This window comes from Lupinus angustifolius, chromosome LG17 (genome assembly GCF_001865875.1).
Source record: "Lupinus angustifolius cultivar Tanjil chromosome LG17, LupAngTanjil_v1.0, whole genome shotgun sequence".
NCBI classification, from domain to species: Eukaryota; Viridiplantae; Streptophyta; class Magnoliopsida; order Fabales; family Fabaceae; genus Lupinus; species Lupinus angustifolius.
This window is the reverse complement of record NC_032025.1, coordinates 233,666-261,292: the sequence shown is the minus strand read 5'-3', so window position 1 is coordinate 261,292 and position 27,627 is coordinate 233,666. Positions and strand designations below refer to the sequence as shown.

At 33.2% G+C, this 27,627-nt stretch overlaps 6 protein-coding genes across 14 annotated transcripts; 1 reads left to right on the top strand and 5 right to left on the bottom strand.

Moving 5' to 3' along the window:
- LOC109331576 (GPCR-type G protein 1) lies at positions 1,006-6,782 on the bottom strand. Of its 3 annotated transcripts, none has more exons than XM_019566164.1 (13): positions 6,458-6,782; positions 6,040-6,369; positions 5,822-5,951; positions 5,554-5,632; positions 5,012-5,100; positions 4,441-4,533; positions 4,044-4,070; positions 3,827-3,913; positions 3,432-3,503; positions 3,100-3,230; positions 2,524-2,675; positions 2,351-2,392; positions 1,006-1,632 (listed from the first exon to the last, which is right to left on the bottom strand). In XM_019566164.1, coding segments are annotated over exons 1-12 (1,434 nt in total). In that variant the 5' UTR covers positions 6,700-6,782; the 3' UTR covers positions 1,006-1,632; positions 2,351-2,390. The 3 variants fall into 3 exon arrangements, with proteins under 3 accessions (XP_019421709.1, XP_019421708.1, XP_019421707.1); XM_019566163.1 differs by having other exon boundaries at positions 1,006-1,608; XM_019566162.1 differs by lacking the exon at positions 1,006-1,632 and adding an exon at positions 1,966-2,259.
- On the bottom strand, positions 8,206-9,813 carry LOC109331579 (growth-regulating factor 5-like). The gene is made up of 2 exons (XM_019566166.1): positions 9,407-9,813; positions 8,206-8,664 (listed from the first exon to the last, which is right to left on the bottom strand). The coding sequence occupies exons 1-2, from the start codon at positions 9,640-9,642 to the stop codon at positions 8,256-8,258; spliced, it is 645 nt and encodes a 214-aa protein (XP_019421711.1). The 5' UTR covers positions 9,643-9,813; the 3' UTR covers positions 8,206-8,255.
- Positions 9,961-11,761, bottom strand: LOC109331578 (GPCR-type G protein 1-like). The gene is made up of 5 exons (XM_019566165.1): positions 11,437-11,761; positions 11,019-11,348; positions 10,801-10,930; positions 10,533-10,611; positions 9,961-10,079 (listed from the first exon to the last, which is right to left on the bottom strand). Exons 1-5 carry the CDS (start codon positions 11,676-11,678, stop codon positions 9,976-9,978), a joined length of 885 nt encoding a protein of 294 aa, XP_019421710.1. The 5' UTR covers positions 11,679-11,761; the 3' UTR covers positions 9,961-9,975.
- LOC109330657 (growth-regulating factor 4-like) lies at positions 13,206-16,291 on the bottom strand. The gene is made up of 3 exons (XM_019564917.1): positions 15,806-16,291; positions 14,407-14,767; positions 13,206-13,664 (listed from the first exon to the last, which is right to left on the bottom strand). The coding sequence occupies exons 1-3, from the start codon at positions 15,999-16,001 to the stop codon at positions 13,256-13,258; spliced, it is 966 nt and encodes a 321-aa protein (XP_019420462.1). The 5' UTR covers positions 16,002-16,291; the 3' UTR covers positions 13,206-13,255.
- LOC109331757 (protein CDI) lies at positions 18,525-20,198 on the top strand. The gene is made up of 2 exons (XM_019566455.1): positions 18,525-18,700; positions 19,011-20,198. The coding sequence occupies exon 2, from the start codon at positions 19,040-19,042 to the stop codon at positions 19,814-19,816; it is 777 nt and encodes a 258-aa protein (XP_019422000.1). The 5' UTR covers positions 18,525-18,700; positions 19,011-19,039; the 3' UTR covers positions 19,817-20,198.
- LOC109331759 lies at positions 21,351-27,286 on the bottom strand. Of its 7 annotated transcripts, none has more exons than XM_019566458.1 (7): positions 27,092-27,286; positions 26,429-26,791; positions 26,160-26,321; positions 23,669-25,838; positions 22,553-22,668; positions 22,255-22,370; positions 21,351-21,661 (listed from the first exon to the last, which is right to left on the bottom strand). In XM_019566458.1, exons 2-7 carry the CDS (start codon positions 26,769-26,771, stop codon positions 21,554-21,556), a joined length of 3,015 nt encoding a protein of 1,004 aa, XP_019422003.1. In that variant the 5' UTR covers positions 26,772-26,791; positions 27,092-27,286; the 3' UTR covers positions 21,351-21,553. The 7 variants fall into 7 exon arrangements, with proteins under 7 accessions (XP_019422003.1, XP_019422007.1, XP_019422005.1 ...); XM_019566462.1 differs by having other exon boundaries at positions 26,429-26,659; positions 27,092-27,283; XM_019566460.1 differs by lacking the exon at positions 27,092-27,286 and having other exon boundaries at positions 26,429-26,611; positions 26,645-26,825.

Below are 27,627 nucleotides of genomic sequence, written 5' to 3'. Positions count from 1 at the left end.
TATTGACAATGTAAAAGTTAGTACACAAATTTTAAACTCTATTTAAAAACGAATGATAATCACAATTAAATGATAGATAATACAATGATAATATAAAAATTGTTTATACATACATCATTTTCTCTATTATTAGTTAATTAGTTAATATTTGTCATTATTAAAATTTTATTTTGAAAGAAACAGTTGGAAATAAATAAAAGAAGAAAAGTGGATTGAATGGTGCATACCGCACGTGTGAGGGTGGCGTGGGTCAGCAGCAACGCCTTCGTGCCTCACATTTTTTGGTCGGTACTACCTAAGTCTGCACAAAAAACTACATTAAAGCTCTTTTTCACACTTTATTAGCTTTTTTTTATTCACAAACGTTGAAGTATACATAAAATTGATTTCTTTTTTTCCCTTTCATGACTCAATCAACTGCAAATTCAATTAAATTTGTTACAATTTCTATGTTTTTTTTTATCAACACATTCTTACAAGCATTACAGTTTATAAGCAGTAAAACTCATCCTGCTAGAGTACTCTTTTAGAGTTTAAATGTCTCTTTTTATTAATCTGTTTTCATGTGGTTTTGTGACTACAATGGTTATTGAAATTGCAACAAAAAATTACTCTTTTCAAGCATCCCAGTGAAGATTCTGTTATTTGCAATGTCAGAATAATTAAAATAGGAGGAGCAATTTTTTTATTTAACCAAGGTAAGGTAATTTTCCACCTTATTATCAAGTAAGCAATTAATTATTAATTACACCATGAACGATAATTTTGTATCACTATCTCATTTCCCTTTCCACTTTTGCTAAAGCTTATCATTTCCTCCATCACAAATGAGCCAAGCTAATTTTCCCAATGAATGAAAATATGACTATAAAAAAATTGTAACACTGTAAATAAATGCAAAATAATAAGTAAATACAAAACTGACTCTTAAAAGGCTAATAAAGGTGCCCAAAACTGCTGAACTGGTAAAAGGCTAATAGCCCCAAAACTATTCATAGCTTGAAACTTGAAACAACCAGCTTATAAAGTAACTATAATCTTATATATCAGTTGGGTGCTTATAAGATAATTGAGAGCTTATATATAAGCTAATTGATAAAACAGAACTATTTGGTGAGATTATAGCTTATAAGCTAGTTGGTAAGTATAAAATAAAATAAGCAACTGACTAGCTTATAAGTCATATATTACCTCAAAGTGACTTATAAAATATGAATTTATAAGTCATCTCATGGGTATATAAGTTTCTTTGCCAAACACAACCCCAATAATGACTACACACTGCATCTTCCAGCACACCTCAAAGAAATCATGGGGACTAATTCCCTACCAAACAATAAAGCAACAGGTGATCAACCATTTTCCTTAACCATAACTCTAACAATGTGGTACACACTAGGTGGATACGCCACTTTAATGTATTAGCAACAATCCGGGATTGACCGAAGAAAGCATCATAATGTTCTTCTCCTAAAGGACCTTTAACTGATAAATTTCCACATGGCTCTAACATTCTGTTAACCCATTAGAGCAAAACTAAAAATACTGCATTCCTCGGCTGGCATCCTTGCTCATGAACAAAACAATCTTCACGTATCATCTTCCTTACTGAAGTAAACATATGGAGTAAATCTAAAATCATACGATTACCGTTGAGATTTAAAAATTAAACAAAAATAGAGGCAATATGGTTGTCAAATGTCAATAGTTATTTCTAATTTTGAACATATGATGATATAGAAGACTTATTGAATCCATAAATAAATAAAAAGTTCAGGCAATTGAAGTCCCATTTCACTTTTATGTTATCTTTGCCTAGCAATATTGACAAGGAGGCAGGACAGTCACTGGTTTCAAGGAGGTACGGTTTGTTTTTAGGCACAAAGGTTGGTCACTGAAATTATATCAAAATCTATTATATGATTGGAGAAATAAAAGATGATTTCACATGACACATCACTATCACATTTCACATGCCAATAATAGACAATAATATTGTATTTTTACATCACTATTTCATCATATTCATATCACACTTAAATGATCACAATCAGATATACTTTTAATGAATGTGACTTGAAAACTTAGAGGATAGATATTCACATGTAATTTATTCTATACTCAAATAAAGCAGGAGCAAATCAACATATTGGCCAAAAAGTATTTTGATTCAGAATCTTCCAGTTTCCAAAGAAGATTATCCAAAAATTAGTATTCTGTTTTGGCAGTAGGTCCATCTGTTGCTATACTCAGAAACAGCTATGCAATGGCATATAAAAATAGTGAATATCTATTGACTATCAAATAAATTCAAATGCATCCATATTAGTTTAGTGGCATGATATCATACCTTTCTTGGCCTGGTAAATGGTATATCTCGGGAGTATGTTTCCTGTTCCACATACAAACAAAAGAGTCAACAGATTAATAGTTGATAATTAATTTCTGTAATAACTAGATCTGTAGTTCAAAATGTTTATCAGACAATTAGCCCATAGAATTGAATGGTACAGGTATACTTACAATCAATTGGGTGCTTGTCAGTTTGACGAGATGTATAATGTGCAGAGAGTAAAAGCAATGAAAGGAATGCACTAGCGACAAAAATTGCATCAAACCACCGGTGATAAAAGTCAAATTGAATATCACCACCCAATACCTCCGTTATAATAATCCTGCCAAGAGATTCAGATAAAAAATCATCAGAATAAACACTGATCATCCTGTGGAATCATATGCAAATCTAACAATTATGGTGTTCTACTCATAAATATTTTCATGAATGTTTTTCATCCTGTATCACTAGTGAAAGGCTTTACTATATTGATTCTCTCTATTATTTCTTAACCTTTAATCTTCATTATTTTTTACAATGATGACTTATCTCCCAACAACAAACATTTATAATGTAATAAAGGGAAGTACTCAATAAATCAACATTTCAGGAAACCTTTCTTAATAGTATTCATGCATTGTTATTTCCTGCAACACATAACAATTAATAGCACCTAAATTCTGCAATTCTGATTATTCTGCTGGACAGTATCTCACATGCAAATCATTTTAGAACATTTCTAAGAGTACAAATTGCAGATGTACCTGTATTCAGTTGCTAAGCTTTTCCTGATTAAAAGAATAGAAGATAGAAAATACATTCCCATTATCTCAGATAGAAAGAGAACTACATTGCTTGAAGATCCACTTCCAACTCTTGAAACAGCGAAAAAGAACTGCACAAAGCCCCAAAACAAAAAGAGCGAAAGAAATTTAAGCTTTAAAATAAGTCATCAACAGACACCATATCTCTTGACTATGTGTGTTTGGTTTACAATATTTCATTATGGAGCCCCTATAGTAATTGTAGGCACAATTTTACTTTGCTATAAATATTCTCCTTGAAAAGATAGAAGCAAAAGCAACAACAGGAATACCTTCATTAGATTTGTTAAGAATCCACGTACTGATATCACAACCAACATTCCGATGAATAGCAAGGAAATGTACTGTACAAACAAATTCATCACATTCAGTAAAATACAACATTAAACAATGCAAAATGCAGAAATTTTATAATGAGCAAGAAATAAATTGGACAAGTTCACAAAAAGTTCCAAGAACAATGCTGATATGTATTGATATTTTGAATTGCAAATAGTAAAAAAGACAGATTAACCAAAAGCGAATGTATAAAGATAAACCTCAAGCTGCAATAAACAAGTCAACTGCAACTTATTACCAACAATGAGTGATTTCTCACAAATTTAAGATAGAAGTGCATCAGCTTTGGAGTCGGATTGAAAAAACCCACTTAAACACTCTCTCTAACCTGTGATAATAAGGCTGCATTGATTCCTATATCAAAGAACTGTAGGAATACACTAATTGTCATTGTCACAGGATCAACTGAACCAGCCTGTCATAGTAATGAATTTATCACCAAAAAATCACATAAACAAACAAACCGAAAGCTGGGAAGATACAATTTGCATTAGAAAATATGATTAACAGCAAAAGAAAAGAATTAATTGAGGAATGAGAGTTACCTGTTTGAACACAACACTTTGCAGTGACTGCAAATAAAGATTCAATCAATTAGCCTTTTAAACTACAATAGATTCTAAGGTGAAGAAGAATTCTCGCATGTAAGTGAAACAGGTCTACTATATTACTATTATTACCACAGGTTAGATTTTATCAACATAAAACACCATATGTTAAGTCTATATTTATAGGAATGTGATGCTATCAACCAAATCAATGATGAATATTATAAGTATTATTCAGTTTGACCCTACAGTACAATCCTATTGCTTGAAAACTATCTGTGCCCCAACATGCCCCACTAGAAACCTTCATCCAAGATTCATGACTATTAATCCATCCAACAAACCCTGATTCTATCTTTAAAATATCAAATCTTGCTGTCCTATGTCACAATACCTTGATCATTTTATACACACAATAAACAGAACAAGCATAGCCAAGCAGATTCTGCATGTGCCCTCTCCAAGTTCGAGAATAAGCAGCAGCTTCCTGCAAAGTAAGAACCAGTTTTCTTGATAAGTAGAAACTATAGGATCAGCCACATAATTTTTGGAAGAAAAATAAGTCAAAACATGCATGCACGCGCATATTTTTTGGTAGAAAGTTAGACACCTAATTTTATCATTCATAGATTCACTACAAGATATATCTTCTTCAAAATGACCATACCAAGTGACATGTATTCACAGACTGCACTATAGGCATTGAGTGAAGACCTAGGGTTGATTTTCGAGGGGGGGGGGGATAGATTTCAGAGATATGACATAGAAGAAAAACTGATAGGTACACACACGAACTCAAAACCCATATGATTTTCAACATTAAAAAATGATAATAGAATAATCATTCAGAAAACACTAAAAGCAAGATTTCCAATCCAAGCTTAAATCCCAAAAGCAAACATGCTGCACGGAAATGTTAAGTAATAGTGAAAGGGGGGAATCCAGGTATATCAAATAAAGAAAACCTTAGCTTGGCGAAGCTCATAGATCTCCAAGAACAATTGCTTTGAAAGCTCTTCTAACGCCAGCACCTCTGCTTCCAAGTCTTTGATATCTTCACATGTAACAAGAAAATATCAAACTCTGTAATAAATATCTATACAAAAATTACAACAAAATCAGTTTACAAAATTAAACATCACATCATTAAGGAAACCTTACGAGACATATGCCAATAAAATAATAATTGCCAGAGTTAAGGTCCGACTAGTCCATTTTGATACCCACAAAATGGTTCAAAACATATCCCACAAAACTCTCACTTTCCAGAGGAAAGTGGATCTCATTTAGGATAAAAGATTATAGCTAGATAAAGTCTAGGGCAAAAGCTAAGCAACACAAATGGAAAACCATCATCCTAGTTTATTAATGAAAAATAATCACAGTTTCCAATAAAACGAAGAGTCAATCACACCACCATAATGGTAAAACAGCATTGCAATCACACCTCAGAAGATTTCAAACAGAAAACTTTGAAATGCCTTTTTAAGAGTAAGAGAAAACTGACCTTGCACCTTTTGGTCCTCTTGCACAGATCGAACAACAGTACCAACTATACGCTTGAAAAATGATCTAGCATTTAACTTCTGGAAAGAAAAAAACGTAGGATGAGTTGCAAAGTGTGTGGATAAAAAGGCAAGGAAAATGAAATTTAAAGGATATAAATAGAATACTTTGTCTACTTGATTCTATTAACATACCCTTCAGTTAAAATAAATAAATAAATAAGGCGCAATAGAATGAGAAACATGTTGAAAGGTAAGAAAAATGTAAACCTCCTCAGATCCTTGGCTTTGGTCCATCTCAATTTGAGAGAGAATAATTTTCTTCTTCTTTGAAATACAAGTCTCAATGGATTGCATTAGTTGTCTTTCCAAGGATTTGATATCAGATTCTTCAATTTCTCTAATGAATAAAAAGTAATGGATGTGAATAAACGATGATGATGATGTATACAAGTATATATAAGTATAAATTTGGAATTGATGAATACCTGATGAAAAGGGATAAGTAACTGAAAGGCAAATTGACAGCACCAAAACCAGAAAGAACAGCCATGACAGTAACACCAATGACACCAATTCTACTAACAAGTTGAGGCATAGTGAAGAAACCTTTATCAGGCGACGGCATCGGAAAGTGAATGCCGATTCGCCAAAACGCATAAAGAAAAGCAAACAGGAATAGTATAGCTCCGAGTGCAGCTCTTTGATTACGAACAGCATTGTTTTTTAGCATCAAGTAACAATGATAATACGGAAGAATAAAAACCAGCAACAGAATAAGACAAAACAAGTCCACCTTCCAGTTCACAACTCTAGCCCTAACATTATCAATAACAATAACAACAACAAATTTAGTATATAATGATAATTAGATAGATGAAAATGAAGAATATGAAGGAATAGTACTGTTTGGAAAGGATTGGAATGATTTCGAAGAGAACGAGTTGAAGAAGATTGCAGGAGAAAGAGAAAACGATGCTGAAGAGGATCTGAACAAGAACACGTTTCTCTTCGTATTCTTTGTAAAGACGACGATTGAGAAACCAAACACCAGCACATCCAAGGAAAGATAAAGATCCAATTACAACAATTCCTTCGTATATTACTCTTCCCCAACTCATCATTTCTACATCTCTCTCTATATCCATTTCCTTTACCTTTTTAGATCCAGATAACTACCCTAATTCACTACCACACTACCATTTCTATCGTATTTACAACTTCACCATTTCAACTCTGTATAAATAATTATATTAAGGGAATGGAGTATCTCCTTGTATAAGGAGATAAATTATCTCCTCCTGCCAGTGAAATCATGACATGTGTCATGTTTAATCATTTTCAATAAAAATATTTTAAAAAATAAACAAAATAGCACACATGTCACATTTTTATTGGCTAGAGGAGATAAATTATCTCCTTATATAAGGAGATACATTATTCTCTTATATTAAATGTCTATTTAATAAAAAAGTTCAAATAAGTTCATTTTCTTATAATAAAAAAAGTCCAACTTTTTTCATTTCTTATTTTCATAATCCACTTGTGCCAAAATAAATTGGAGTCATAGGCAATAATTTTAGAATGAGGGTCACATGTCCACATTTATATCTCATATGGTGTACCAAGCCAATGAAAAATTTTATTCATTTAAAAAGAAAAATTATAAAAACTGAAATTAATATTTTAATATTATTTCGTGAATTTTGATTGATCCGGAATATGTAGCTGTTGTTATTCTTAACAAGTGTCGTTCTCAATAATTGAACTAATGCTAAAACCAACTCATTTTTGTTAAGTTGGTATGATTTAATTGAATTGACATATTAATCTCATCACTCCATCCCAGCCCCACAAAAAAACGATCACATGCAATCTCTTTAAAATTCATTTAATCAAAACGAAATACTAGTGATGTTAATAAGATGTAGAATAAATTCATTTAAAATCCACTCTCTAGATGAGGTTCCATACAACTTCCTCTGAACAATGTGCATATAAATCCCTTTAATAACATTGCACTAATAAACTTGAAGAACAGTTCTCAGTTATGTGCAAGAATACAATTACAGGATTCAATTTAGATTTCAGGATAAACTATATTTTTGGTCCCTATAGATGATCTTCATTTTCAACTTAGTCCCTATGCATGACAAATTTTCAATTCAAATATTATATGTAGAATTATTTTCAACCTGCAACATTTATTGTTGTTATAGTACTATTTGATTATGTTAAACTATAAGGACCAAATTGAAAATCATGTGACTATCATATTCAATTTAGGCCCTGTACTTCAACACCAACAAATAGCAAGGACCAAAATGAAATAATTCTACATGAGTTCTGAGTTCTGAATTGGTTCTTATTTTTAACATAGTGAGCAAGTTGAAAATGAATGTCACATACAAGTAAAATAATAAATACTCATTTTAATCCCTCATATTTTTTGACTTTACGAGCTTAGTCCTTCAAAAAAGAAAAGACCTGAAATAGTACTAAAAGTTTCAAATGTGAGTCAAATTAGTCTTTTTTTAGCATGTTTTACAACACATGGTAGGAACTAATTTGAGTCCAGAAAGAACTAATTTGACCAACATTTGACATTTTTTAGGACCATTTTACGTTTTTTCTTATTTGAAGGACTAAACTGGTAAGGTCGAAAAAATATGAGGGACTAAAATGACAAAAAAGATAGTTGAACCTAAATGCCACTATGTGGGGATTGAGAGGTAGTTGTAGAGAAGTTGGATGATGAAATAGGAATGGACATTGATAGTTGAGTTGTTGAGAAACCTTTGTGGTTGGATTCCTCATCTTCAAGACCAGACCATGAATCCTTGTTTTTAGGCCATTCATCAAAGAAAGGTCTAAGAGATTGACTCTCATGCTTCACAAATTCACTAGATAAAAATGATTGTTGGAGATAATCACCTTGCAACATAGAATTACTATTGTTATTATTCTTTGATTTTGATGTAGAGAATGAGGAATCTCCAATTGGCATAAAAGTATTGTCTATGTGTGACTCCATTCCAATAACCTTGTTGCTTCCTAAAGCTTTTGGAAACAAACTTTGTTCACCACCCTCAGATTTATGTCCTTTGAGATACCTGTTTGTTTTATATAATGTTAACCACAATTGAATGAAGTAAAACAAATAATCACAGTGATGATTATAACAACCATGACAACAACAATGCAGAGTTCGCTACCGACAGTAGTAGTAATTGTTAAGGTTCCATGAGAGGAGTAGTCCAACAAGTATTTTAACCATTCCCGAAATAATGAGGTAGGAGATGTGAGACTTACTTTCCAACAGTAATATTAGATGAAATGAGGTCTCATTTTTTAACAGATTCATATGATGTAAATATGTTATGAAGAAGAAACAATCATTTAATGATATAATGATGTAATTGTTAAGTAGATATCACATTAAATCAATAATTCATCATCTTTCAAACAATGGTGCTGGAATCAATAGAAAATCAAACTTCTCAAAAGTGTAATGAAATTTTCAAGTTCAAAGTCTTAATATACCAAGTAGTTTGAAGGCTATACAATTTCTATTTTACCTGGTCCATACATTAGAGCATCACCTAACACAATAAAATGGAACCAAAACATAGAAATTGGACAAAAACATACTTAATTCTGGCAACAAATTGATAATAAGATGGGATCAATAAGAATAGCTGAGCATATCATGATCTGCATAACAGAAATTCATCTATGTAGACATCGAAATAAAGAACGGACGAATTCGGATAACAAGTACATGCAGCTCCATAATATATGCTAAGCAATATGAGCTAAACAAGTAACTAGTGTGAAGTATAATAATGTCTATACCTGTATTCTTTACTTGGGATCCCATAGGGAATGGAATCAAGATGATAGTGGCTTTGGTTAGTGGAAGAACCAACAACACCTTGTGTACTATTACCAAAGGCATTTGTGGTAAGGTTCTGGAAGTTTCCAGTGGCACTGTTGCTACTAGTTACAGTCATTGATGTCACAGCAGATGATGATTGTGCCATAGTTTGAGATTCCACAGGCTTTCTTGAACGGTTTCGGCCACGATGCATGTGTCGCTCGCAGTACTTTGAGTCAGGGTATGCTTCCTTGGAGCACCTCCATTTCTTGCCATCAGTCCTCCTGCATCTCCCTGGCTCTGGGTCCACCTTCTTCCCATAGAAGGAACAGTAACTCACTGCAAATGTACATGATCAGTTAGTTATGTATTTCTACTTTACACACACGAACTCAAAACCCATATGATTTTCAACATTAAAAAATGATAATAGAATAATCATTCAGAAAACACTAAAAGCAAGATTTCCAATCCAAGCTTAAATCCCAAAAGCAAACATGCTGCACGGAAATGTTAAGTAATAGTGAAAGGGGGGAATCCAGGTATATCAAATAAAGAAAACCTTAGCTTGGCGAAGCTCATAGATCTCCAAGAACAATTGCTTTGAAAGCTCTTCTAACGCCAGCACCTCTGCTTCCAAGTCTTTGATATCTTCACATGTAACAAGAAAATATCAAACTCTGTAATAAATATCTATACAAAAATTACAACAAAATCAGTTTACAAAATTAAACATCACATCATTAAGGAAACCTTACGAGACATATGCCAATAAAATAATAATTGCCAGAGTTAAGGTCCGACTAGTCCATTTTGATACCCACAAAATGGTTCAAAACATATCCCACAAAACTCTCACTTTCCAGAGGAAAGTGGATCTCATTTAGGATAAAAGATTATAGCTAGATAAAGTCTAGGGCAAAAGCTAAGCAACACAAATGGAAAACCATCATCCTAGTTTATTAATGAAAAATAATCACAGTTTCCAATAAAACGAAGAGTCAATCACACCACCATAATGGTAAAACAGCATTGCAATCACACCTCAGAAGATTTCAAACAGAAAACTTTGAAATGCCTTTTTAAGAGTAAGAGAAAACTGACCTTGCACCTTTTGGTCCTCTTGCACAGATCGAACAACAGTACCAACTATACGCTTGAAAAATGATCTAGCATTTAACTTCTGGAAAGAAAAAAACGTAGGATGAGTTGCAAAGTGTGTGGATAAAAAGGCAAGGAAAATGAAATTTAAAGGATATAAATAGAATACTTTGTCTACTTGATTCTATTAACATACCCTTCAGTTAAAATAAATAAATAAATAAGGCGCAATAGAATGAGAAACATGTTGAAAGGTAAGAAAAATGTAAACCTCCTCAGATCCTTGGCTTTGGTCCATCTCAATTTGAGAGAGAATAATTTTCTTCTTCTTTGAAATACAAGTCTCAATGGATTGCATTAGTTGTCTTTCCAAGGATTTGATATCAGATTCTTCAATTTCTCTAATGAATAAAAAGTAATGGATGTGAATAAACGATGATGATGATGTATACAAGTATATATAAGTATAAATTTGGAATTGATGAATACCTGATGAAAAGGGATAAGTAACTGAAAGGCAAATTGACAGCACCAAAACCAGAAAGAACAGCCATGACAGTAACACCAATGACACCAATTCTACTAACAAGTTGAGGCATAGTGAAGAAACCTTTATCAGGCGACGGCATCGGAAAGTGAATGCCGATTCGCCAAAACGCATAAAGAAAAGCAAACAGGAATAGTATAGCTCCGAGTGCAGCTCTTTGATTACGAACAGCATTGTTTTTTAGCATCAAGTAACAATGATAATACGGAAGAATAAAAACCAGCAACAGAATAAGACAAAACAAGTCCACCTTCCAGTTCACAACTCTAGCCCTAACATTATCAATAACAATAACAACAACAAATTTAGTATATAATGATAATTAGATAGATGAAAATGAAGAATATGAAGGAATAGTACTGTTTGGAAAGGATTGGAATGATTTCGAAGAGAACGAGTTGAAGAAGATTGCAGGAGAAAGAGAAAACGATGCTGAAGAGGATCTGAACAAGAACACGTTTCTCTTCGTATTCTTTGTAAAGACGACGATTGAGAAACCAAACACCAGCACATCCAAGGAAAGATAAAGATCCAATTACAACAATTCCTTCGTATATTACTCTTCCCCAACTCATCATTTCTACATCTCTCTCTATATCCATTTCCTTTACCTTTTTAGATCCAGATAACTACCCTAATTCACTACCACACTACCATTTCTATCGTATTTACAACTTCACCATTTCAACTCTGTATAAATAATTATATTAAGGGAATGGAGTATCTCCTTGTATAAGGAGATAAATTATCTCCCCCTGCCAGTGAAATCATGACATGTGTCATGTTTAATCATTTTCAATAAAAATATTTTAAAAAATAAACAAAATAGCACGCATGTCACATTTTTATTGGCTAGAGGAGATAAATTATCTCCTTATATAAGGAGATACATTATTCTCTTATATTAAATGTCTATTTAATAAAAAAGTTCAAATAAGTTCATTTTCTTATAATAAAAAAAGTCCAACTTTTTTCATTTCTTATTTTCATAATCCACTTGTGCCAAAATAAATTGGAGTCATAGGCAATAATTTTAGAATGAGGGTCACATGTCCACATTTATATCTCATATGGTGTACCAAGCCAATGAAAAATTTTATTCATTTAAAAAGAAAAATTATAAAAACTGAAATTAATATTTTAATATTATTTCGTGAATTTTGATTGATCCGGAATATGTAGCTGTTGTTATTCTTAACAAGTGTCGTTCTCAATAATTGAACTAATGCTAAAACCAACTCATTTTTGTTAAGTTGGTATGATTTAATTGAATTGACATATTAATCTCATCACTCCATCCCAGCCCCACAAAAAAACGATCACATGCAATCTCTTTAAAATTCATTTAATCAAAACGAAATACTAGTGATGTTAATAAGATGTAGAATAAATTCATTTAAAATCCACTCTCTAGATGAGGTTCCATACAACTTCCTCTGAACAATGTGCATATAAATCCCTTTAATAACATTGCACTAATAAACTTGAAGAACAGTTCTCAGTTATGTGCAAGAATACAATTACAGGATTCAATTTAGATTTCAGGATAAACTATATTTTTGGTCCCTATAGATGATCTTCATTTTCAACTTAGTCCCTATGCATGACAAATTTTCAATTCAAATATTATATGTAGAATTATTTTCAACCTGCAACATTTATTGTTGTTATAGTACTATTTGATTATGTTAAACTATAAGGACCAAATTGAAAATCATGTGACTATCATATTCAATTTAGGCCCTGTACTTCAACACCAACAAATAGCAAGGACCAAAATGAAATAATTCTACATGAGTTCTGAGTTCTGAATTGGTTCTTATTTTTAACATAGTGAGCAAGTTGAAAATGAATGTCACATACAAGTAAAATAATAAATACTCATTTTAATCCCTCATATTTTTTGACTTTACGAGCTTAGTCCTTCAAAAAAGAAAAGACCTGAAATAGTACTAAAAGTTTCAAATGTGAGTCAAATTAGTCTTTTTTTAGCATGTTTTACAACACATGGTAGGAACTAATTTGAGTCCAGAAAGAACTAATTTGAGTCCAGAAAGAACTAATTTGACCAACATTTGACATTTTTTAGGACCATTTTACGTTTTTTCTTATTTGAAGGACTAAACTGGTAAGGTCGAAAAAATATGAGGGACTAAAATGACAAAAAAGATAGTTGAACCTAAATGCCACTATGTGGGGATTGAGAGGTAGTTGTAGAGAAGTTGGATGATGAAATAGGAATGGACATTGATAGTTGAGTTGTTGAGAAACCTTTGTGGTTGGATTCCTCATCTTCAAGACCAGACCATGAATCCTTGTTTTTAGGCCATTCATCAAAGAAAGGTCTAAGAGATTGACTCTCATGCTTCACAAATTCACTAGATAAAAATGATTGTTGGAGATAATCACCTTGCAACATAGAATTACTATTGTTATTATTCTTTGATTTTGATGTAGAGAATGAGGAATCTCCAATTGGCATAAAAGTATTGTCTATGTGTGACTCCATTCCAATAACCTTGTTGCTTCCTAAAGCTTTTGGAAACAAACTTTGTTCACCACCCTCAGATTTATGTCCTTTGAGATACCTGTTTGTTTTATATAATGTTAACCACAATTGAATGAAGTAAAACAAATAATCACAGTGATGATTATAACAACCATGACAACAACAATGCAGAGTTCGCTACCGACAGTAGTAGTAATTGTTAAGGTTCCATGAGAGGAGTAGTCCAACAAGTATTTTAACCATTCCCGAAATAATGAGGTAGGAGATGTGAGACTTACTTTCCAACAGTAATATTAGATGAAATGAGGTCTCATTTTTTAACAGATTCATATGATGTAAATATGTTATGAAGAAGAAACAATCATTTAATGATATAATGATGTAATTGTTAAGTAGATATCACATTAAATCAATAATTCATCATCTTTCAAACAATGGTGCTGGAATCAATAGAAAATCAAACTTCTCAAAAGTGTAATGAAATTTTCAAGTTCAAAGTCTTAATATACCAAGTAGTTTGAAGGCTATACAATTTCTATTTTACCTGGTCCATACATTAGAGCATCACCTAACACAATAAAATGGAACCAAAACATAGAAATTGGACAAAAACATACTTAATTCTGGCAACAAATTGATAATAAGATGGGATCAATAAGAATAGCTGAGCATATCATGATCTGCATAACAGAAATTCATCTATGTAGACATCGAAATAAAGAACGGACGAATTCGGATAACAAGTACATGCAGCTCCATAATATATGCTAAGCAATATGAGCTAAACAAGTAACTAGTGTGAAGTATAATAATGTCTATACCTGTATTCTTTACTTGGGATCCCATAGGGAATGGAATCAAGATGATAGTGGCTTTGGTTAGTGGAAGAACCAACAACACCTTGTGTACTATTACCAAAGGCATTTGTGGTAAGGTTCTGGAAGTTTCCAGTGGCACTGTTGCTACTAGTTACAGTCATTGATGTCACAGCAGATGATGATTGTGCCATAGTTTGAGATTCCACAGGCTTTCTTGAACGGTTTCGGCCACGATGCATGTGTCGCTCGCAGTACTTTGAGTCAGGGTATGCTTCCTTGGAGCACCTCCATTTCTTGCCATCAGTCCTCCTGCATCTCCCTGGCTCTGGGTCCACCTTCTTCCCATAGAAGGAACAGTAACTCACTGCAAATGTACATGATCAGTTAGTTATGTATTTCTACTTTATGACCAATATCTAGACAGACCCTAATTAATTGACAGAATGTAAGTACACATGTATAAGTGAAAAACTCGGCAACAGCGTAGTTAATTGAGTAATGATATATCTTCATACAAAATCACCTTACAAATTTTCACGTATCACAAGAAAGTGACACGTGTCACCTGTAAGTCAATCATTAATAAACAATCTAATCTATATCGACACTTCTTAAACTAAGACTCGACTTCAGATTCTTCAAACTTCACATCTAACTGCTAAGACTCAATTTCAGACCCTTAGAAAGTACCATAATGTGCGGCAGGGGAGTGGATAATCAATCATTAAGCATGATGGAGTCTTGAAAACCAATGATTTAACTGAAGACTCCGACTTAAGACTTTCAATGTCATTGCATCTAAGGGTCTATTTGCGAGTTTGATTTTGGAGGGAAAGAAAGGGAAGACTTTAGAGCCTCCTCACAAGTGTATTCCATGGCTCTCAAGCCTTTCTCTCCCCTCCGTTACCCTCCAAAACAAACTCATAAACGACCCTTAAGACTCAAGTTTGAAATTAAGACAACTCTTATGACTAGGGATGAAGGTACCCTTAAAAAAGATTTATATACTACTTTATTAAAAACTGCAAATCTATGTTTCTCTCAATAAATCATTATTTATTGGTTAAGATGAGGAATGTAATTGCAAAGGGACAAACACATGACTAAGACATTGTGTTTAAATTCAAACATATGCCAAATATGGTATAGTGAGTTGTCCTCATATTATCCATCAAACAAAACTTCATGTACCCCTACATACCCTACCCTAAACAAAACTGTTGTGGGGGTAATATCCTTATGCAGTGTTTGACATTGAGAGAAACCCATTTGCACAAAACATAAATGACATCAAATGTTGAGTCTTTATCTATTAGGGACAACAAAAGTCCAAACAAATAGAACCAATGTTTGAGAATAATAATAATAATAAGTATTGTAAATCAGAATAATATATAAAAACAAAAAGAGGGATCTATGTTGTTCTCACAAGTGGAAATGGATTGAAAATTCTTGAGGATTGGAATGACAAGATCATGTGGAACAGGAAGACCAGCCAGCATATACTTGTAAATCAAAGCTTGGTGTTCTAGTTCTTGCCACTGAGACACTGTGAAAGGAGACCTACTACTATTACTATTGCTATTATTATTATTCATGCTTTCTACTTTTTTCTACTTTCCACTCTCTCCTTAAACCTTCACTCTACAATGTGTGAGTATAAGATACTTCTACTTGGTGAAGGTGTCCCTGAAAGAGCACATTAAAGGCCCAAGTTTGAAGTTGAAGCTTTTGTTTGTTTTTACTTAGGTGAGTGAGTTGAGTAGGTTTGGTTTGTTCCTTTCACTTTATTGCTTCCCTCATCTACACATCTACTCATTTCTTTAATTATTACTACCATCACTCTTCACCTAATTCTTTCTTTCAAAGGGATTACAAACATCCTAGTACTACCTATGGTTTTAAAATCAATTATTATATGTTACTTGCATATAATGTGCACCTATCATCATTAATCTATTGCATGTCAACAAAATATAAAAATTAGAGAAAATAATTTGTATATTCAGTTTCTATGTATTGTCTAGGGTCAAATTATTATATACTATTAATCTATTAATAATCTTTATGTTGGATTGGTGGTGTAAAACAAGTTACATTCACGATATGCATATATTAAACTATATATAATAATATACTATATTATTTTCAACAATATATGCTCCTACTAGTTTTCTTCCACGAAATAGTGTTCCATACTTGTATGTTTTCCTTGCATGAATCTGTCTCATATGTAAGCAACTTTAATAATAATAATAAATAGTCATTTTGGTTTCGTATATTTTTTTGACCTAAACAGTTTAGTCTTTTAAGAAAGAAAATACTTAAAGTAGTCTTAAAAATTTCAAATGTGAGTCAAATTAGTTATTATTGGTGTCAAATTAGTTCATACCAACTGTTATAAAATATGCTAAAAATGACTAATTTGACTTACATTTAAACTTTTTGTGGACCATTTTAAGTCTTTTCTTTTTTGAATGACTAAACTAGTAAAGTCGAAAAATATGAGAGATTAAAATAAGTATTTAGTTTAGTAATAATATTATTATTAATTGGTGAAATGATGGTTGGCATTGAGGGAAGAGAAAAATGTGTGAATTAAAGCAAAAGGGATATGACATTCACATGTCCCCCTCTCCTTTAACAGACAGCAACCAAACGTGATGGCTCAGAAGAGGGCCGGGCCCATTGGCCCAAACACCCAATCAAACAGCCACCACTCCATGAAACCATTGTCTCAAATATGTACCATGGACCATATGAAGTTTTTTTTGTACTACCAAAGTTGTTTCCTCACTTTTTTTGTTAAGAAAATAATTACTTTTAGATTGTCTCTTCTAATCATTGTTGTTACCGAGAATTGAACCATCAACCTTAAGAATCTAGTGAAACCTTGTAATACTAAACCAACGAACTCATCCAGACGGATTTTTAATTGTTCATTGCTCGCTAACCCATACATTATTATTCTACCCAAAAAAAGGTGTACCAAAGAAGAGGTTATCATAGGCTGGCTCAATGATATTTTAGACAAATATGATATGAAAACACAATTTTTTCAAAGAAAATAGTTCATTTTTTTAGGGCTTGAACAAAAATATCAATTTTACTCTCTATTGCTCGAGAAGAGTCTTTCTCATTTTAATGGTGGGACCGTAGAATTCATGGTGAGACTATTTTAATAGAGTGTCACACCCTATTATTATTATTTTGAGATGATATCATATAAACCCTATAATGATTTTACTACACTTTATGTGATGAAGATATGCTGTAACAAAATCTATCCTCAATCGATTATAATGAAGAAAAAATTGATAAAGTTATGAATATTTTTTTTTTTTAACTAACATGACATAATATGATTGATTTAGGATAAACTTTGAGACGACAAATCATTTTCCCACTTCATGCTATCACCTTAGCCATTAATTAGCAAACAACCTCTTGCGGCTTATATGAAGCATTATTGTTACTAGACTTGCATCCTTAACAATATTTTCCCCAAGTAGTGAATGTTGGCAAAACATTCCTTGAATTTTAAATATATAAATTTGCTTTATTATTTTTTCATGCTTAAAAAGTTTAGATCACAATAACTCACTAAAATACTCTCGGCTCAGAAAATAATTATAAAATGCTTATAAATTATTTATAAAGAGCTCATCAAGTAAATAGTGAAATCCGCACTCATATATACTTGTGGGATGAGATTCATAAAAATCAGACGTGTCTGTAAGAGCAGTCACCTAAATCTTAAGATTAAAACCCAAAAGAGTATCTTTCCTTCACATAAAATCCACCAATAAATTAGTTTATATATGAATAAAGCTAACATGTACCACTCAAGCAAAGAACAAGTATTATAATTCCATAGCATAATACATTGATTTGCCACTCTATATATATTTTTAATTTGCTAAAGTGATGTTGTTTGCTGAGGTTAAAAAAAATGTACTTATTGAAAGTAAGAGACAACATTATTATTTTAGGGGAAAAAGTCGTTCTTTTTTAAGAGGTGTGATTATCATTCTCAACAGTTTTGTTGTTTTCAAAAATCGAATATTTACGATTTAATCGTGGTTTATTTGGTTATATAGGTTGTATACAGCTATTATAACCTTTATTGTTTGCTATTTGTGTCGGTGTGCATGTGCGTCACCACTCATTTCTCGCTCCAACGCTCTTTCTTTCTTTCTTCTTTCTTTCTCTTTTCTTCATTCATTCCTTCCTTCACTATACCCTTTTCTCTATCTAACTCCAACAACATCAACATTTCTTCTTCTTCTTCTTCCTGGTTAGTACTTTTCTCCATTTCTCATTTCATCATTCATTTCCTTCTTTCATCTATCTCAAAGAATGTTCGGAATTTGACTAGCTTCCTTTTCAATTTGAACATTTGGGTCTACTGGGAACACCAAAATATTGAATTTTGTCTTTGAATTTTATGTCATTTGCGATGGATCCGAATGAATGCTTGTGTTTAACAAAAAATATTTGATTTTTTTATTTGCATGTTATGTGATTTTCTATGGAGCCAAATGGGTGTTTGTGTTTTATATATTATTGTAGATTTATCATTGATTTGTTATGCTGGGTATGAATAGGTGAGTGCGTTCACCACCTGCTTGATAAAATGAGTATAAGTAATGGCACAGTTCAACCACCAAGTGCTAATGGTGGAGCTGAGAATGAGAACAAGCCCTTCAAGATCTTTGTGGGCTATGATCCAAGTGAAGACATTGCCTTTCAGGTGTGCCGCCACTCGATCTTGAAAAGGTCTTCAATCCCTGTTGAGATCATCCCAATCATACAGTCAGATCTGAGGAAGAACGGCTTGTATTGGCGAGAGAGGGGCAAAATTGAGAGCACTGAGTTCTCCTTTTCAAGATTCTTGACCCCATATTTGGCTAATTTCCAAGGTTGGGCAGTGTTTGTGGACTGTGATTTCCTCTACTTGGCTGATATTAAGGAACTCAGAGACTTGATTGATGACAAGTATGCTATTATGTGTGTTCAACACGACTATGCTCCGAAAGAGACCACAAAAATGGATGGAGCAGTGCAAACTGTGTATCCCAGAAAGAATTGGTCATCTATGGTATTGTATAATTGTGGTCATCCCAAGAACAAGGTTCTCACTCCTGAGACTGTTAATACACAGACTGGTGCTTTCCTTCACAGGTTTCAATGGCTTGATGATGCTGAAATCGGATCCATCCCATTTGTTTGGAACTTCCTTGAGGGGCATAACAAGGTTGTTGAGAATGATCCCACCACTTCACCAAAGGCGATTCATTATACTCGTGGAGGGCCATGGTTTGAGGCTTGGAAGAATTGTGAATTTGCTGATCTTTGGGTGAATGAGATGCAAGAGTACCTCAAGGAGGCCAAAAAAGAGATTGCTAATTAGATTGGATCAGATCAGCTTATGATATAATGCATTCTGGCCTAGTATTATTATTCATTTCAAATTCGGTTTGCAAAATTCATATCTAGGAGCAAGGTTTTAAATTCGACCACTGTTGTGTAAATGCAATCGCGTTGTGGTTGCGGAGACTGTAGAATTTAAAACCCTGCCTAGGAGTATAATTACTATTTCTCCATATATCACCAATTCACTATTATAGTCACAATACTCTTCACTGTCTAGTATTTCATTTACATGTGCATTTCAGAGTTAATGCCCTTCATGAAGCATTTTATTTGTTTGATGACATGTGTAAGCCTTGTTAGGAGGTAAAGAATACAACTCTGTATTGAATTTTCTAATGAAAGCTTCATTGTGGCAATTATATATTGTTCTTTGCTCTTAACTAGTTTTAGAACTCATGCCATACATGTTTTGATGAATAAGCAATGAATCAACATCACCATTGATGAAGGCATTTGAGAAACAGACTTTTGATCTGAATTTTAAGTGCACCATAGTGAGATTGTGAAAAACTTGTATGGAGCATGATTTGGTTTTGTACCAAATGAGTGAAGTCTCAAGTTGGGGCAGGTGAAATTGATCAAATATTGAGAAGTAAGGTCATTTACCCAAGAGTTGTAATCACAAATGTTCAGCAGAAGATGATTTTGCATTAAACTGTCTATGGTATAATTCTTAAATGATCATTTTCCTATGTGATAGTATAGCTCATTCTCCAACTCCATGCTATTCAATTAGGGAAGTACATTTAAATAAACAAAGGGATGTCACTTTCTAAACCATGTTAGGGTAGCCCAGGTACGAGGATAGATGTATGCAGCCGGCCTTTTTTAACGAAGATTGTATTGAGCATAATCCTGATCTTGATCCGAAGTCATAATATTGCATATAGATTTGAAGTCAAAAACTAAATTCAAAACTCAAATATATTATAAGGACTAAGTCTAAAACATCAACACATTAGGAGGACTAAATAGAAAACGTTAAGACATTTACACGGACCAACTCCAAAATAAAAACAGAATACTTCCTAAAATCAAAGACTAAAATTAGCATAAATGAGTTTACAAGAATTACACCCAAAAAATATTCCTACATCTACTAAATTCAAAACATCTCTCCTTTGTAAGAATTATAAGATATTTAAATCTAAGCTATAATATCCAAAGTTTAAGCAAAACAAAATAAAGAAGCATGTGTCTTTCCTTTTTTCTTTGTATTACTAAGAGTATCTCCTTATTGTTTTGGGTAACAAACTAATCATTTCGGACTAAGTGGCTGTTCATGTACATTATCACATCACTCCGAACTACATGTACATGTCCAACTGAAGCACATGAATTTTTATAAAATCATGGATTAGATTAACTGCAAGTTTTTATATTCAGATGCAAGGTATAGATTCAATTTGCAGTTGAAGGCAAGGTAGAAGTGCTGATTGGAATTGACATTACTTTCATGAAACTGTGAGATGAAACAATATTATTGTATATGATGCTGAAAAGTTGATGTTGAAATAACAGAACTCTTTATTTGACTGTGACATTCATTCACCAAATCATTATGACTTTCAGCAACATCTTGAATTTTAAGCTTTCCTTGATATACATTTAATTGGAATAAGAAAAGAAGGAACATAACTTCATCTATCTGAAGAAGAGAGAAATACTCACCCTTCTAACAATAAATAATATTAACAATTGAAATAATAAATGCTTAGAGACCTAACATTATTTTCTTTTCAATTCTTTTGTTAAGATCTTCTTCAGATGGAATGGCAGCACCAGCTTCTGTGGTGGTGAACCACCATTCCATGATTTCTTCCTGCACAAGTAAGAGTCTCGGGTTAAATTGAAGTAGCTGTTAGATAAAATAATTAGATAACCATTCCATGAAGGAAATAACATATAATAGAGAAAGTTTGAATATTAGATACATAATCCATCCATGAAATGGCACATGAAGTAAATTTTGACTTCGACTTATTTTTGTCGGATCACAAAATGTTCTACATCCTTACTTTTTCGCTATAGAAAAAATCTCCACCCTTTGAGTGTGATTAGTTCTTGCTACTGAAATGCCCTAACCCGACCAAAGCGCGATTTTATGATAACCATTGCACCATTGGCTTTATAAAATGGTATGCATAAACAAACAAAGCAGTCATAACAATTCAGCTATGTGATCTTGCATGTTATTGGTGTCCCTCAGCATATAGCAGGAACCAAAACACTATATTCATTACTCAATAAGAAGTAAACTATCAGCACAATCACAAGAATATTTTCGCATCCCGGATAATTTAATAGAGCTTGAACTTCACATAAGCTTATGGAGTCAAAACTCAAAATGACTAAGGAAATCAATAGCTTCAATATAACTAGAGGAAAAGCTAATAGATTGCCATTAATTGTTACCTCAAGAAAATCATGATTGGATATATATCGACTTTCAAGCATATACTTGATCCCCCTTACATGCACTGAGAGAGATTTTGTTGTACTCTGCTCTGAACTCTGTCTCTCAGCCTCTATTGATAAAACAATAAAATATATAAAAACAGAAGTCGTAATTTGTACCGAAAAAGGAAAAAGGACCAAAATTTGTGATGCCTCATCAAACTAAAGAAGCAATCCAGGTATATGCATAATGTGGTAAAGTAAAATAAATCATGGATATTTAATGCAAAGAACAAGGTGTGATTTTAGTTTATACCATTTATAGATGCTACATGGTATCCAGTTCCTCGTAGTCCTTCTTCCCACTTCCCAAGCCGCAAGCGCAAGTAAAAACCATCAAGTTGCGATATAGACCCGTTAGCGTTTATCCATCTGATGCAAAGGACATTCTGTTAAGTAATACAAAAGTTGGAAAGATCCAATTTTTTTATGAGAGATTATGATAACATAAAAAATATACATCTCTTTCTGCCTATAAAAGTTTAGAGTAGACACGTCGGTTATGTTCATTATTCCTTTTTATTTCCAGTTAACACTTCGCCTACAAGGAAAATTAGCAATAAGCAGTATTTGTATTCTCATTTTCTGTTGTTCTTCCCTTATCCTTTTAATCTCTCTTCCCATTCTTGTACTAGGTTCTGTATACCTGTTTTGTTGATACTTGCTTTGTTTTAAGATAGCTCAAATTATTTGTTGGTCAAGTGTGAATGTTTTTGAAGTGTTGCATCATAATTTTACATTGAGCTTTGTATCCAAATGTTTCTAGACTTAAATAGAAAGGTGCTTGTCAGACAATTCACTTACTTTTCTATGCATGTTCGATTTTCGTTGAGTCCCTATGATCGTATATGAGAAATGGGGAGTTAGGAGTAACTAAAATAATAAGACAAATTCAAGCCAAGAAACTACACTTTAGTAAAGATTGATGTTTGTGAAGATTTTCCCTATCAATGAGAATAGTTTCCTTGAATGTTTGTTAAAACAGATTGTGTAAGGTTTTGCAGGCATAATGACTCTTTTCATGAAAAAGTAAACAATGAAGCACAGTAAAAGAATATAGTCAAGAACTGAAAAGTAGAAGGTTCTCTAAGAAAACTTCATGCCAAAAGAAGTTGCAAGAAGTAGGGACTTGTGTATCTGAGATCTCACTATAGGCAAATGCATTATGATTTAAGCAACAATACTATAATGTAATTAAGAATGGTTTTTTGAATCCTCTATGTAATATAAAAAATGTCATGCATTGTGCTTGGACCATAAAAATCACACAATAGCTAGTTCTATTTGAAGGAATGACTTAATACTCAAAGAGCAATAACTAGTTATATGTCAAGAAATGGCTTAATACTCCAAGTTGGCTTGCATTACTTACTTCAGGATGTCAGTGCGAGACAAACGAAGCCTTTTAACTGCATCAGAGATTCTCTGTGGTACTTGTGAAACCTGTCTTTCAGCCAATTTAGATGGAGATGTACCAGGATCTTCCTTGAATTTGTTTTCTTCAGAACTTGCGCTACAGTATTTCTTCAATGAAGCATAGCGCCCTACCTTGGAGGTTACGGCTTGCTTTGATTTCGGCCTCAAGTTTAGATTTCTCTCCTCTTTGTGATCAGTTCCATCAATATTACAACTGCCGGATAAAATTTGGTCTTCCTCGCTGGTTAGAAGCCTGGTACTCCTTTCATTGCTAGGACTAATATGCTCTCCACTAGGAATACGATAATTGAACAAGGCATTGACTTCCAATTTTTGTTTCCTTGTCGAGGTTGAGGCATGACACGAAATTGCCCAATGGTTGGGCTGAAAACATTTGATGCATATGCAAGGAAGTTCTTCAAGTTCTCCATGCAAACTTATATTATCTTGAAGATTTTTTCGCTCACTTTCTTCAACACTTGAGCAATCATCAAGTTGGTGACCTCTTGTCCCACAAAACAAACATAATGTGTTTACCTGTGTCGTACTATCTGTCGTGCTCGCTGGTAATATATTTTTGTTGGCACCTAACCTCCTAGCAAACATAGAAGTCATAGGCTTTGAGTTTCTGAATCCTGTGGAAGATGAGAGGGGGTTGAACTTATTCTTTAGTTTATGATCATTATTTCCCTTATCTTCCTCAAGACCGGCGGAAACGTCCATTTCATCACCAAATTGTTCTCTAGTTTGTTCAATCTTGCAGTTTCTCAAGTAAGAAATGTGTTTATTGGAATTATTTGGAATCTTCGAGGAACCAGTGGCGTGGACTTGAGATCCAACTTTCTCATTGAGATGGTCTGAAATAATTAAGGGGGCAGTGGTTTTTGGTGAAAATCGAGTTATCCAAAGACTCTCTAGAGTATTGTCACTTTTGTGATGGATATTCCCTGCTTCCCTTCTATCATACAGTGCAATTGAATCGACATTCTCCGTATTATTTGTATTTTGTCTAATTGAAGATGAATGTGATCCCATTTCTTTTTTGTCCTCACTACTTTCATGACTGTTTAAAAAGTCTAGAGGTTTAATCCTAGGCTGTGAGGATGGACCGGCTTCATATCTCTCGGCAGAAACTTCAAATCTATTTGATTGCAAATACTGTCTGTAAAGGCCATTATTCTCTTCACAACAGGTTATTGGAGTAGCTTCTATTCCACCTACCGTGTAATCTGGCTCTATATCCTTGCAACCCTCTCCTTCTTGACGAGACTTTCTTGTTCCTGAATCCTTCAAGCTTCGACAATATATCGACTGAAAAAGGGATTTGAATCCTATACCTTTTGGCTCAAGATCTTGATTTGTATTGAACGTGATAAGTCTGTCATCAGGATCTGGATTTGAAACGGCATGAGCCGAAGTGTTTGGAACATCTTGCATAGATTGAGGTAATCCTTTCACCATATTTGAAATCCAGTTCATGAAAGAGCTATCCGGTTTAACATAAGATTTGGAACCAAAATTTTCTTCAATTTGCTTTTTGACTCTTTTGCTTCCAATTATCAACCGTTGTGAAAAGTTTCGTCTCTTCTTACGTGTCGAGAAAGAGCCAGTGCTGTTACAGCTTTCAACACTTGTATTGCTGTCCTCTGATAATCTTACTTTTGCATCTCTATCTGATAAGGACTTTTCCTTGCCTTCATTTATTGTCATATGAATTCTGCTATGACATGGATAATGTGAAAGTGGGAGAATCTTGTCACATGGTAGCATCATTTCATTGTTCCGAGATTTGTTTCCAATCTCATTAACAATAACTCCGCTTGTCGCAACACAAACAGCTTCAATGTTGGAAGTTTGTAAATCATTCTCCGCGGTTGATTCCAGTTTTTCCAAAGGATTTCGGCTAGATGATGCTAAATTAGTTTCTGCAGCACCAGAACCTTTACAATCAATTATAGGCTCAAACGTAGCATATAAATCATCGTCAATAACAACTGCCTTTTTTCCTTTGCCGATATCCATGCCTTCATTGGAACATTTCTTTGGTGAAGGATTTTGCTCCATGCTATGTTTATGTTCATCTGATTGAATTACCAAACTACAAAATGGCATTTGGTCAACCTGGCCTGCATGAATATTACGATGCGGAAGACATTTCAGGTACACAAAAGGGAAAACTTGAGTTTTCTTTTGACATAAACAGAAATTAAAAAAATTTCCTTCATTAAACATGAATGTATGTTCTAAATTTTGGAGTTTCTGTATTTAGGAGAAGAAAACCTGCATAAACTATCATTTATCATTTACTATTATCCAGGTACATTAATAAAATGGAGTGAAAAATATCAAACATATTAGAATGTGTTCCAAACATAAGTAACATATATCCTGAAATGCATGGATTCATATCAATACAGCACTAGAAAAGTAATGATGACAGCACATACCTGGAATAGTAGAAAAATTGTTTCCCTCTATGCCAAATATTTTATCAGTTCCAATGTTGGCTACATCACAAGTATTCTTCGGTGAATCGTTCATTAGATTCTCGTGCTGATCATTAAGTGCTCTTTCTGCAGTGTTCATTGTCTCCATATTACCACCAGACCCTGCAAACCAAAGTTCTTCCGAATTGAAGGAAATAGTTCCATGAAAAAGTGACTATAAGGATTGAGTAAAAGGGTGATATCACTGATATGTTATGTGTTATCCTAACCTGTACCATTTTCTTCATTGCCTTCACCTTGTGGCATGATACCAGTTAAACTTTGTGGCGGAGCAAGAACTACACAGTTCGGTCCAACATCCCGGAAAACAGAATTACTTTTATCAGCGAAGCTTGCATCGGCACGCTTAAGACTCAAACCTTTATCTTGAGAATAAACTATTTCAGATAAGGGGTCAGTGGCTGCAATTGTGAAGTCTACTCCGGATGCTGCATTTGCACCTGCACATGAGCCATTTTCCAAAATTTTCCAAACGCAGTGGTTAGTACAACTTTGAAAGAGTTCAGAATCAGTCTTTGGTTTTATTTTTTCTTCACTCATCTTCAGAAGCATAAACTCTTCACAAAATGGTCCTGAAATATTATTAGAATCAAAATTAATGTTACTAAGCACTAATTGTTACTCCCTCTAGTCCATACTATAAATATGAGAACAAAGGACTACGATTTAAGGTTGATCCAAAAAGACTGTTCCATTAACAAGCGCCCCATTGCTTAAAATTACGAACTTTATTGATAAACAAATGTTAGTATATTAGTATTTATAATACTCAACCTCCTTAACAGTTCATTCCTTAAACCTTTAACTCTAACCATATCGACTCGGGAAACATTAATAAGATAAGGTATAAAAGGAAATGGAATGAAACAAACCTGAGTGTGTCGTTTATATATAAATAGATGAGAAGAGAAGAAAGAGAAGAGAGTGCAGTTGACAGTTGTTGATTCAGAGGGTTTGTGACAGACATCATAGTTACTACATCAACCAACAACTCTACCTTTTTTCTTCTATGAGGTTATGCTTCTGCCACGTGGACACTCTTTCTGCCATACACTACATCATTCATTCTACACTCATCATTGCAACTACAACACTTCCATATGTAAATTGTTTCAACAACATTCCATAATTACTTTCATCAAACGTGTGATTATTAAGATAAATATCACGCATACTCCAATTATTTCCTTTATTATTTTATCATTGTCATGTAAACATAACATAACTAATCAACGAAACGTTGATCTAGTAAGATATGATTCACTAAATTTATAGGTATCATCCAAATGTTTGATTATGTGAATGATATTTTGTTGAAAAAGATTTATGTGAAATACATCTTACTATAAGAATACCTTTGAAAAGACCAAAATATAATGTAATTGTAATAACTTCATAATCACAATAT